We start from the raw sequence: 13,453 nt of genomic DNA on the forward strand, positions 1-13,453 counted from the left end.
TTTGATCATAGGTAACCTTTAACAAGTTTAACATTATAACATGACATTTGTGCTACAACCTCGTACTTGTTTTCCTAGACAGATGGACGCTGTAAGCTAGATAAAAATGCAGAAAAATTGGACCACGAGGTCATAGAAACATATTTAGAACAAGGACAAGGCCAGTTGACATTTCATCTAAGGTTATAGAAAATATTCTTAGAACAGACATAAGGCTACTAATGCTGCAAAATTACAAGAAAACATTTACATATGAGGCAAGGATTAAATAGCAAGGAGACAGAGAGAATGACCATATGGCCATTTATAGGAGAAAGCCAATCACAGAAATTTTTGAAAATTATGTAACCTATTTTAGGGTTTGGAAATATACAACTGTAAATTCTATATAATGCTTTATCAGTAAAATCATTTGAGAGGGAGTTTATGTTGATGCTTCTCTGCCTCTCCATAAGGTACCTTATTATTTAATGTTTAAGATTTATATGATTTTATAGCATTTAATAAAAGCTTTTCTCTACAGCTGTTAGCTCTAAGCGTATATTTTCAGAGAACTCCAATTGCACTAAGTATTCTGGCAATTCTCCCTTACAACTCTAAAGATAACTGCCTTTTAGGAACTCACAGGTAGGGCCTGGTCACGAGGGAGTCAGTGCAGCTCTGTGGTTCTCATGTCGAGCCTTTGGTGCCTGCTTCGAGAAGTTGGACTTTTGTTCTATGGTAAGGTAGGCAAAGAGCCTGATTTTCTGGGCCCAAACCATTCCAAGTGGCATGCTTGGGCAGCTGCCATTGCCAGAGGCATAATGGCCTTAATCCAGACACTTGTTGTAAATTTAATGATGGTCAGTGATGGACATCTGTTTCTATGTTGGTCACAAATTGGACTGCAGTTCTGCTGTTCTGATACTGTGAAAAAAAAAATAAAAAATCAATGAGGCAAAATCAAATGGCCACAAATTTAAAAACTAGTATGGCATGGAACCTAGAATGACCAAATGGGTTAGACTCTGGCTGAGTGGGAGGCGACAAAGGGTAGTAGTAAATGGAGTTTTCTCTGAGGAGGGAGTTGTTACTAGTGGTTTGCCTCATGGATCGGTCCTTGGACCGGTTCTTTTGAACATTTTTGTGAGCGACATGACGGAAGGATTGTCAGGAAAGGTTTGGCTTTTTGCCGATGATACGAAAATATGTAACAAGGTGGACATCCAAGATGGTGTGAAAAACATGAGGATGGATCTAGTGAAGCTTGAGGAATGGTCTAAGGTCTGACAGCTAAGATTTAATACTAAAAAATGCAGAGTAATGCATTTAGGATGCAAAAACCCAAGGGAAATGTACAGTATTGGAGGTGAAATTCTTCTAAGAATAAAGGCAGTGCGATATCTGAGGGTAATTGTATCTGGTGATGTTAAGGTGAGCAAACAGGTGGATAAAGTGACGGTAAAAGCCAGAAAGCTGCTTGGCTGCATAGGGAGAGGAATGGTCAGCAGAAAAAGGAAGGTGATATTGCTCCTGTATAGGTCCCTGGTGAGACCTCACTTGGAATACTGAGTACAATTCTGGAGACCGCGCCTTCAAGAGGATATAAACAGGATGGAGTCAGTCCAGAGGGGGCTACTAAAATGGTCAGTGGTCTTCCTTCTAAAGCATGTGGAGATAAGACTTAAAGATCTAAACATGTACACCCTGGAGGAAAGGCGAGATATAATAGACATTCAAATATCTCAAAGGTTTCCATGCACTGGAAGTGAGCCTCTTTCGATGTAAAGGAGGCTCTAGAATGAGGGACATGCAATGAGGCTGAAAAGGGGTAGACTCAGGAGTTATCTTAGGAAAACTGTCTTTACAGAGGGTGAAGGCGGATATGTGGAATAGCCTTCCAGTGGAGGTGGTGGAGACAAAAACAGTATGTGAATTCAAGAAAGCATGGGATAAATACGGGGGATCTCTTAAGGAAGTGATGAGAATTATAATGCTAAATTATTTGGACAAATGGGCAGACTAGATGGGCCATAGGGTCTTTTTCTACCATCATGCTTCTATATTAAACTGCTGACTCAGCAAGATTTTATTTATTTAAAGCTTTTCTATACCGACGTTTGTGTACACATCACATCGTTTTACATAGAACAGGTAATATAAATAAGAACCGAACAATTACACGGAACAGTAGGTAACGTAACGCTGAGTAAGATGACAAAGAAAAGAAAACCTACCTGAAGTGACAGACATGCTAACTAGGAAGAACAAAGGGGAATTTTATGCAAAGCCTGAAGGAAAAAATGAGCAGTCTTAATGCAGCAGGGAAGCTGAAATCCAGGCTGTATCCAATGGTTTCAGTGGACAAAAGGAACTGAGAAAAGCTGTGGCCACATGGAACTCCTGTACCTGAGCAATGATAAAGGCCTTTATGCTTTTCTAGAAAGCTCCAGAACTATCCATCTGTCCATTCAGTATTGAGTGTGGTCATGTGATCCACCTACGAGACTTGGTGAACTAACTTGTCTTCAGAGGAAAAAAAAAAGAAGAAAAGAATGCTAATGATTGTGTGTTTGTTTCCACCTCAGTCATTTCAAATTCAAAAACTGCACAGTTTATTCCCCCCAAATCTCTACACGCATGAAGAAATTCTATTACGCACATTCCAAAACATTCTCTTGATATTTTGAATAAGCAGGCTGAGGTGGGTAACTGTAATTTACTACGCATACAAAAACTGACTAACTACTTCTAATGCGTAGGGAAAGCTGATTTAATTTGATTTTGAGGAGTACTGATGAAGGTTGATATGCCTTTAGAATGAGTTTTTTGTTTACAATATTTCATTAAAAAGTAGGTAAAGCAAAACACAACTGTGTTCAGACAAAAGAAAGGATATTTGCAAAGCAAGAGAAAAAAAAGCAAACTATGAAAAACAAGTGCCAAATGCACAAATATAGCAGGAAATAGTTACTTTAACAACCATTATGCAGATGGTTAAAAGAGAAGTGAACTTAAATGTAAAGATAAGATAACTACAGTACAGGAAAGATGACTACAGACAAGATGGTTTATAGCCAGCATAGAACAGCAGCAAAAGAGCTAAATGCAGATTCTGTAACACAGAACTGAAAATAATTACTCATCTTGTTGCTGGTGTGATGTGATGCCAGAAAGCCTGAACACCGATAGACATAAGGTGGCACGGCTTACCCAATAGAAACTGTGTAAGCACTATAATACCACAGCACCAGAAAAACACTGGGCTCACGACCCTGATAGAACTGCAGAGAACAAAGCAGTTGTGAACACTTGGGACATTCCCATTCCAACCAATAAAAAAAGCTTGATGCTAGAAATCCGGACATTGCGGTAAAGGAGGAAAAAACCCCCCAAGAATGACATTACCAATAGACATGTCTGAACCATTCGGCTATTCTATACTACATAGGGAGGGAGAGAAAAGATCAGATATCAAAAGATGCAAGCAAAGTTCCAGAAGACGTGACAGAAAGAAACAGAAATAGTCCCAAATGTACAGGATACCACTAGCTTTATTAAAAAGAACTTCCAAGCTTACTCTGATAGACGTTTGAACATATTACACTCTATGAACTGCAGAAGGAAGCTCTTTTTGGCACAATGCAAATATTGAGGTGATCACTAGCAGTAAATTAGTGAGATTGAGATTGTACCCAACACAGCCTGGCTTAGGAGTGAGGTTCATTCCTGTCATAGTGTGCGCAAAGCAAACCCATTTGGAAACTCTATCCCAAAAAAAGACCCTGTGGTCTTTGTTAGCTGAGAATATTCCATTTGAAGAGTAATTTTATAACAGCTTTCAGAAGATTGAAGTCTATATAGAAAGTAACATGGACTTCAGCCCTAATTTTCAAAGCAGACTTATGCATGCACAGTCACTTTGAAAATTAGCGGGAGCAAGGGGAAACTTGTGCAGCGAATGCACACATATTTATGCCTTCTTGGGTGTGGTGTAAACGTGGATGCATACATTTATCTTGCCTACTTTCGAAAATTTAAAGTATATATGCATATGGTTTCCCCGTCCCAACACCATCCCTGGGAACACCTCTTTGAAGTGCGCAAAGAAACAAGTGCAAAAATGCTTCCATGCATATTTTTATACAATCACAACCCCCAGGGTTTTGTGATTATCTGAAAATAAAAGTTTATAACCAACAACTGTAGAGAAAGCAGAGATGCTTACCTGTAACAAGTATTCTCCGAGGGCAGCAAGATGGCAGTCCTCACACGTGGGTGACATCGGATGGAGCCCGGTCCAAAACTTTGATCTCAAAGATTCTAGAACTTTCAACCATGCCCTACTGAGCAGGTGCAGCTGTAGTTATCACCCGGCCCCCCTAGGCAGAGTCCCTCGGTCCATGATATAGCTCATACATGGAGAAACCAACTCCCAGGGGAGGCGGGTGAGTTTCATGAGGACTAACACCCTGCTGTCCTTGGAGAACTCCTGTTACAGGTAAGCAACTCTGCTTTCTCCGAGGACAAGCAGGATGGTAGTCCTCACACATGGGTGATTCCCAAGCTATAGGCTGTCCAAGCAGGACAAAGTGGAAAATCACACAGTGCTGAAAGCATCACCTCTCTCCCTTTTGCCTGTGAGGCAGCAGACCCACAAAGGGATCTAGGTGGGAAAACAGTTGGGCTCTACAAAGAGAAAATCATAGAAAAGCCTGAGACACAAAACCCCAATGTGAGAAAGAGGCACTTAAGGCAGGGAAGTGATGCAAATGCTAGAAAACATACTTCGCATAACGGAAAACATTACAAGCAGGATTTTGTATCAGTAAACCATGACGACAGCAAGTCTAGAAGCTCCCGGATACAGGAAAAAGTCTAGAGATGTAAACAAGAAAAGAACTCTTGGACAAAGACCACATAGTTTCCTTTGGTGTTACAAGACAAACGAAAAACCAACTAGAGCCAGAGAGCTTTCCAGAAACAAACTGCGATCCACTGGCATCTGAAGGACAGAATGAATCTTCAGAAGTGTGCCCCATATTTAGCTGATAGGCACAATGGGTAGAAAACCCAAGCAACACTTGGAAGGATAATCAGCAGCAATGGCAGGGTCTGTGACAGATCCTACATGCCAAAGAGTCAGACATAGCTGACCATGCAGGACAGCATCAAGAGTTTCAGGGGTTGAAAGTCAATCCCTGAATGGGATGGCTAGTCCAAGCCCTCGAGCCTGAAGTTCACCCATACAGTATGCTGTCAAGGGCAGGGCTATCCAACCTGTCTACAGGATAGTTTAGGTGAGCAGGAAGGCACTTTGGACAACCCAGTGAAGTGAGAAAAGCTAAAGGCAATACTGGTCATAACTTGGCAAAACTATAGGGGAAAAAGTGTGTATCTTTCCCTGCAGGTATACAGTAAGATAAACCACGAATACCCTAGTTTTTCTTCCCCTCCCCTTGACATTCCAACTGAAAGTCGAAGGAGCGAAGAACATAAGGAGGCAGACCACTGGACTGCAGGGGTAAGAACAAGATATTATTTATTTATTTATTTAGCACTTTTATATACCGATTTTCCAGTAACAGAATTACTAATCAAGTCGGTTTACATTTTAAACAATAACCATGACAAAATGTTATCTTACAATAAACAGGAAGATTGAACTTGGATACAAATAACTGGGGATAACAACATAAAGTAAAAAAGTTATGGAGCCTAGTGTAGGCTGGAGTTAAGAACAGATGTTAAGATTAAGGCAAGGTTTTTAAGATTAGACTGCATAGAGATAAATAGCAAGAGCGTTCTCTTGGCGGGGTTACCAATGAAGAGGGATCATTGGTTGGAGTTCTAATAAAATGCTGAAGTTAGGAGGCTTGGTTGTATATCTTAACCCCAAGTGAATAACTCACTGCCGATGCCAGTGGGGAGTTACCTATGAGAGAGAGAGCCCTCAGCCTGCTTGGAACAGCTGAAACTAAGAGCAAATCCCCCCAGGAAAGAAATCCAGAAACACTCCACCAAGAGACAGGAAGCCAGGGTGTCACCAAGATTTATTCAACGGCCAGGAAACAATAAGGGTAACAAGGGCAGGGTCAGTGTGATCTCGGAACAGACTGTCCACCAACCTGGTTTAGATATTACTACCTCAGCTATGATTACAAACAATTCCAGTAAATGGAACAACCATTGCATGAACCTGAACTCTCCTGTCCGCAGACAGGGTTCTCCCTAAAATGGGGAAGTAGAGCTTGCAAGCCACGGCAACCAAAGAGCAGTACCTCTGTTGCGGGGTTCCTCATCCCACAACTCCCTCAGCCATGGAAATGGCAATAGATTGACAGGTAAGGTGCCGCAGGTGAGAATGACTGGCAATAGTAGTCCTCCATGAAAAATGCCCATTGAGCTCAGCAGGTATCAAAAGGTGACTCACAAATGGGAAAAACCCTAATTTTCACTGGGGAGCTACCCCGAAGTGGAGACTCCTAGTATGATGGGGAGGCCAAATCTGGAATGGCTCCCTCGTGAAATAAACCTGCTGTGCCTTAGGACAACCTAAGGAGAGTACTACCGCCCGACCATTTCTTGGAATTTGCGAGGAACACAAAGCAACTACCAATCAGAAGCAGTAACATCCCTTCTCCAGGAAACGGAGAATGAGGGACACCCACTGTAGGGGTAGACAACCAGGCATCCAGAGGGGGACCCATAAAGGTCACCCTGGAAACCCAGTCGTTCCTCCCCTTCCTGAAGTGACAGGAAAGCAACGGGAATCGGGGCCTCCCGATCCAGAAAAACTTTTCAATTCGCCAGGTGAGAGTTGGGTTATAGTTACTGATTGCTGAAGTTCAGAAGCAATTAAATCTGACACTTATGGCCACCCTCAGATGGGGCAGGCCACCATGGTAATCAACGGAGGGACCCCAGCAAAAATAGTTTAATGACCGCTGCTCGTGTCCCCCGGTCCTGGCCTACAAGGAGATACACCGATTCAAAAGAAATGAGGCTCCAGTTCGGCGATAAACCTGCAAGGGACAGAGCCCTAGGGGCTTCCCCACAAAGGGGATTTGTAACACGTGAGGGGTCGAAAGATTTAGTCCTCTTCTTAGGAATGGGAAGACTCCCGGACACTACCCTCCTGGTATTCACTCCCATTGAGGTTTGACCAGGAACGCAGTCTTAGGTCAGTCCCGTGGCTCCAGCGCACAACCTGTTGTGCTTGCCATGCGGGAAACACACACCCAGTAGAGGGCAACTGGAAGAATAGTGTTCTCCACTGTAAAAGCACGCTGACCAGTACTCATACAATGGTACCTCATCCTACAGATGATGGCACAGCTATGAACCCTCTTGCCGTGATTGTGGGTAGAATCCCATGACACAGCAAGCACCAAGAACCACATATTAAGAGTCAGTGGCTGCGCACTGCCAAAAAGCAATCACAGAGTGTGTGATGGTGTCTTACTCGCCAGTGCTCCCTAGCACCTTATGGTACAAAACAGAGGCTGCTATCTTGATGCGACAATGGCAGAACCCTGACATGGATGTGTACTGCACCAGCAGAGAGAATGCTGCCTGCCAACACCTGAGGCACTGGAGTAGATGATCCCTGCTGTACCCAATTGCGCATGCGGTGCTCCACTATCGCACTAACTCCCAATAGAGTGAATAGGAACAGTGTGATGATAGCGTCCCCAGTACCACTGGGGCTCTGATTATGGCATGTGGTGGGTGGTGTTATATGGCGTCACACCCATGGTACCCTCAGTAGCTGATAATAAAATAAATAAAAACTCATAAATAAATAAATAAATAAATAATGTTCCAAGAGGCTGAACAGAACCCTTGAAATTACGTCAGGAATGGCTCACCACTGTTTCGTTTATGGAACGGCAGCAGCGAAGTCCATGGCAACTAACGATGCCCCTGGTGTGTATACTGCTGAACTGGTCAAGACACGGTCAAGTGCCGAAGCCCTGAGTGCAGCATCGTTTACTGCTATTGATGCAATCCATCATTGGTAAGCATGAGCACGCTATGGGCCCCACAGGCTTCCCGGCACCTCTACAGCATCCTGGCACATTGATGGCGTCAAGGGTGACCATGGCGCTCAATGGCAGTCCTGTCCCCGACACGGTCCTGACATCGATATGACAGATCTTCAATGCACTGGTCATAGATATGCATGGGCAACCGATAATGGGCATGGCACCGAAGATGCAGCAGCAAGCTGCTTGCCCAGGTTCCTGCTCACCCTCTCTCACAAGCAGACTGTACTGCCATCACAGGCAAGTAGAAGGGGAGGCTACGTCATCCAGGGCTCCTGTCCGTGGAGACTAGTTCCTCTGAATGTGGGGAGGATGAGCTCTCCCCCTCACAGGAACGGTGTGGTCCTCAATCTCTTCACTGTCAAACCTCCACTGATGCCTATCAATCGGTGAAATGACATGGAACCCCTGCCCGGGTAGAACTCAAGTGAGTCCCCAGGCTCAGTGGCCTACACGGATCACCCACAAACTGCCTTCTGCAGTCTTACCAGCACCTAACAAAGGTACAAAACCAGACAGAGCAAGGAGAGGACACAGAAATAAATACTGCACCTGCAGTTTACCCTAAAGGATAGAATTAGACTGTCAGGCTGCACACCGACTAAGGTCCGACATGTAGCTGGCAGACAGTGGAACAAAGAGGAAAATAGGAAAATAAATAAGAAAATAAAACTACCCTAAGGTAAAGGAAAAAAACACAGCAGCAGCTCTAGAAAAAATAAATTTCAAAAACTGTGAGGAGAGAGCAAAACTGAATACTGTGACTGGGCTCCATCTGATGATGTCACCCATGTGTGAGAACTACCATGTTGCTTGCTCTCAGAGAAAAGTTTATTTAAATGCTATAACATAATATAAATCTTAAATATTATGTAATAAGGCACCTTGTGGAGAGGCAGAGTGCCATGCAAGACATCAAGAAACATAATGCATCAATGATTCACTGATAACAAGACTTTATATAGGTTTTAGAGTTATACCTTTCCAACCCCTTATCTAGGTTACATAATCATCAGGATTTCTGTGATTGGCTATCATAAACAAATAATCTGAATGGCCAAATGGTAATTTGCTCTCAGTCTCCATGCTAATCATCCTTGCCTCGTTTGTAAATGATGTTATCTAGGGTTCGCAATTAGTTGGAATGTCAACTGGCTTTGTATCTGTCCAAGAATGTTCAAAAATCTTAGATGGAATGTCAACTGGCCTTATATTGTTCTAACACTTTGTAGCTAAGCATCTTTATCTAACTTAGTGTCTGTGTCTCTAAGACAACAAGTCCAAGGCTGAAGCATAAATGTCACGCTTATAATATTGTTAGTAATTATAAAACTGCCTATGATCAAAAATGAAAAACTTAGGAGAACAAGAATAATGACATGTGTGACTGGTCAAAAAGTGTTTCACTACCTCTTCACCGCTTTCCTTCATAAGCCATGTCTGTAATGGGGGCTGCAAGCACCACAACAGGGGTAATTTTCAAAAAGCCTATCTGTGCGCATAAATGCTTTTGAAAATTACCCCCTTGCTGTATATAAGTAAAAGAAAGAATATTTGAATGCTGTTTACTAATTGTAAATTAAGAATGTGTCACTAGGGCGATGTAAAAAAAAAAAAAAAAAGAAAGAAAGAAATATTAATGAATTTGTAGATAAACTGTATGAAAAAGAAATAATTAGTAAAATCTGACTTTTTGGTTCAGAATCTCAAAGTACCTGAACTTAGCGAAGATTAAAACAACATTAAGAATTCCAAGGAGAGCTCCTAGCAGTGCTGGTGCGGTGTACATGTTCACTTGGAGATTCACAACTGCCAGCGTCACTCCCTTTTCACCAATCAGTGTAAAGCAAGCCTGAAAAGCTGGTAAACAAGAGACAACAGAACACCACAAAGTCATGAGTAACTTACAATTATAAAAATAAGCAAATCTTTCATGCATATGCCATCAGGGATACAAAAATTCTTCCATGACTTCCTCACCAGGGACGAAATGCACGCGCCATGTACTCCTTTCCCCTCTTCCCCAAAATAATTTGTTTTGGACAGGATTGAGGGAGGGCAATGGGGGAATATGAGTGCATTTCTATCCTGATAAATGCACCCCCCCCCCCAATTGTGCATCCCTTTCACTCTCCTCCTCCTTTCCATACCCCACCCCAGTACAGCCCTCACTCTCCTTCCCACCTCACCCGATCCATACGCAGCCCCTCTCACTCTCCTCCACAACTCACCCCACCTCTGTGCAGCCCTCCCATTCTCCTCCTTCACTTCCCACACTTCCTCTGTGCAAGCCCTCTCACTCTCCTCCTTTACTCCCCAGCCTACTCCTATGTGGGCCTCTCCTTCTCCTCCCCTACTCCCCAGCCCTCCTCTGTGCAGCCCTCTCTCTCCTCCTTCACTCCTCACCCTACCCCTGTGCAGCCCTCTCTCTCCTCCTCTACTTCCCAGCCTATCCCTGTGCAGCCCTCTCACTCTTCTCTCCTCCCTAGCCTACCCCTGTGCAGCCTTCTCATTCCCCTACCCTACTCCCCAGCCTCCCCCTTGCGGCCCTCTCTCTCCTCCTCTATTCCCCACTTTACCCTTGTGCATCCCTCATCATATCCTTCACTTCCTCCAGCTTCTCTCACTCTCCTCTTCCTCTTCCCACCACTCTCAAACTATTCTTTTCTTCCCCCACCCTCAGCCCTCTCACTTCCTCCCTCTCATCCTCTAGTCTCCCACTCCTGCTGCAGCTCGTTCTCTCCCCTCTCTGCAGCACTCCTACTTCCTCCCAACACCCGACTGAAGCCAAGGATGCATCTTTCAAAATGCTTCTACCCACCTCCCAGGCCCTAGTCGGGGGGTTTCTCTCTACCACAGCCAGCTCTGCCACACGGGGTGGGGAAAGGTTGCTCTCTATGGGTGATTTTGCTGTGATACTTCCTGTTCTAAATTGCCGCAGGGGTGTTTCCCATGGCAAGCTGTGCCAGCTACTTCTTCCTCTCAACTGGGCATGGATTCCTGGGCCTCACACTTCTTGTCAGCAATCAAAGTCTACCCCTTTTCCATTTACCTGCCTCTCTATTGTTCCTCCTCCCTTGTGCCTTTTCTGTCCCCCCTATCCTTTAATTTCTACTCATTAATTATGGATTTGAATCAGTTATTTGTTATTATGTAACTTTATTTCTTCCCTTCCTTTCCTCCTCTCTATCCATTTTATGTAAACCGATGAGATGTTCCATACGAACTTCGGTATATAAAAGTGTTAAATAAATAAAGTCAACTCTCCAGCAGCAAGCGAGAGAATTTTCAAATTCCTGATATCACTGTGAATCTGAGCTAAATACCCAAGTATCTTAGCAGATTGTATTACAATTAACCAAAAAATTCAATTTTCTCTTTGCTTCAGCAGCTGACTAAACATCAATTGTAATAACGTTGCCTTAGCCGCCCTGACCCCAAGCCCAAAATAGTGTCACTCATGTTAATACCAGGATTTAAGATGCTTTGTTGAAATCTGAGGTTCTCCATATTAAATAGACAGGTCTTGTTGACTGTTTGGATCAGATTGCTATCTTTAAGGACTAACCCAGATAAGTGGGAGACGCGCTGACCTACAGTTGTGTTGGTGGTGTGGCTGCATGTAGGCAGGCAGTTTTAGAAACATGCAGTAATGAAAGACATGGGAACTGAAATATATTCATCTGTTAGATTAAAAAACCTCATGGGCTGCACCAAGACATTGGCTTCATGAAGCCATTAAGGGATTTCTGTTAATGTATAGTTACACCATGGCATTAACACTGTTATTAAGTTATTTTGTATGAAATATGAAGCGTATGTCTTATTTGACCTAACAGTTTACCGATGTGATATCTCGATCGAATGTTGGTATATAAAAACAAATAAGTAAATCTTCTGGTACGTGCTGCTCTTAGTCCTGAGTCAATCTGTCTAAATGCTAGGAAAACTAACTTTTAATTAAGAGGTCTGAAGTTATTTTTAGTTTGAGATAGATAATTGCGATTGCTCTGAATTAAATCTGTGCAAACTTGCAGTTGAAAAGCTGTGAAACTGCCTCTATTTATTTAAAGCTTTTATATACCGATATCCGTTTACACATCACATCGGTTTACATGGAACGGGGTGATTAAATAATATAGGATAACGTTTACAAGGAACAATTGGTAACATAATATTAAGTAAAATATAAACATAATAATAAATGTAAAAATAGGGTAATGTGAATAATATCAGGATATCAGTACCTCTAGCTTTCTATATCACCTAAATGATTGTTATATCAATTATATTTTAACTGATAAAAACTCAATAAAACCTTTAATGTTAGACAATCTGAACGAGTCCCTAGTCTGAGTAATTAATTCATAAATTCTGTGCATGATACAGTTGGAGGTTCCAATATAATAATTACTCTAGATATGTATTGTTGTCATTTCCTACAGCCTGGTTTCATTCTCATCTCAACCATCATGCACAGTGTGTCTCTGTAGCAGATAACCAACATTGTGTATGCCTCACTTGTAGGCTTCTGGCCGATCTAAATTTGGGCTATAAAATATGCAGATGACACAGTTCTCTCTACCTATTTTGACATCAATAAAGAAGACTTTACAACAGGTGGGACATTTATTGATGTTATAGGGCAATAGCTTCTGAGAAATAAACTGGAATTAGACATTAAAAAGATGGAGATTATAACTTGGGTATCATTTTTGATACCAAGCTGTTAATTTCTCACACTAAGTAAATCACCCAGAAGGCATTTTTTAAACAGAAAATGCCAAGTAATCTTCAGCCTTTATTACAGATTGACCATTTTCATTTGATCATTCAAAATTTGTAATCGGTGGCATTGATTACTGTAATGCTGTCTATTTAGGTCTTCCAGTGACAATTATTTTATTTATTATTTATGTTATTAAAAGTTTTATAGACTGCCCAAACCAAACATATTCTATTAGGCAGTTTACAAATACACAAACATCATTTAAAAAAACCCCAAAACAATTCAATAAATAACATACAATAAAATTCATAACATTCAAGTGGTTCAGAATGCAGCAGTCTGATTGTGGATATATCCCCCATGTTACAGTCATTGCATTAGCTTCCAGTTATGTGGCATTGTAAATTTAAGGTAATATTAATGGTTTCTAAGGCTTTACATGGATCGGTGCCATCTTGTATCACTTTGGCCTTGACACTATGTTCCTATTCATCACTTCTGCTCACAAGGATGAAATTTCCTGGAAGTTCTTTCTTTTCATTATATTGGACCTTATAAAACAAGGGAACAACTTTATGCTGTCGCTGGCCCAGCTCTCTGAACTCTGAGGGTTTGAGGGCAGAGACCTGGATAAAAAACTTTCAGAAAAAGATTAAAGGCTTTTTGTATGAAAAGACTTACAGACAGTGATAGACCT

General features: G+C 42.1%; 1 protein-coding gene across 4 annotated transcripts in view; it reads right to left on the reverse strand.

Moving 5' to 3' along the window:
* The window catches only part of MFSD8 (major facilitator superfamily domain containing 8), a 112,175-nt gene that overhangs the window by 54,565 nt on the left and 44,157 nt on the right, over positions 1-13,453 (reverse strand). For all 4 annotated transcript variants that reach the window (XM_029590732.1, XM_029590476.1, XM_029590646.1 and 1 more), the window contains exon 6: positions 9,743-9,887. In XM_029590732.1, the coding sequence (XP_029446592.1) occupies positions 9,743-9,887 (145 nt within the window). The remainder of the gene's footprint in view (positions 1-9,742; positions 9,888-13,453) is intronic.

Source organism: Rhinatrema bivittatum, chromosome 1, assembly GCF_901001135.1.
Source record: "Rhinatrema bivittatum chromosome 1, aRhiBiv1.1, whole genome shotgun sequence".
Classification (NCBI taxonomy): Eukaryota; Metazoa; Chordata; class Amphibia; order Gymnophiona; family Rhinatrematidae; genus Rhinatrema; species Rhinatrema bivittatum.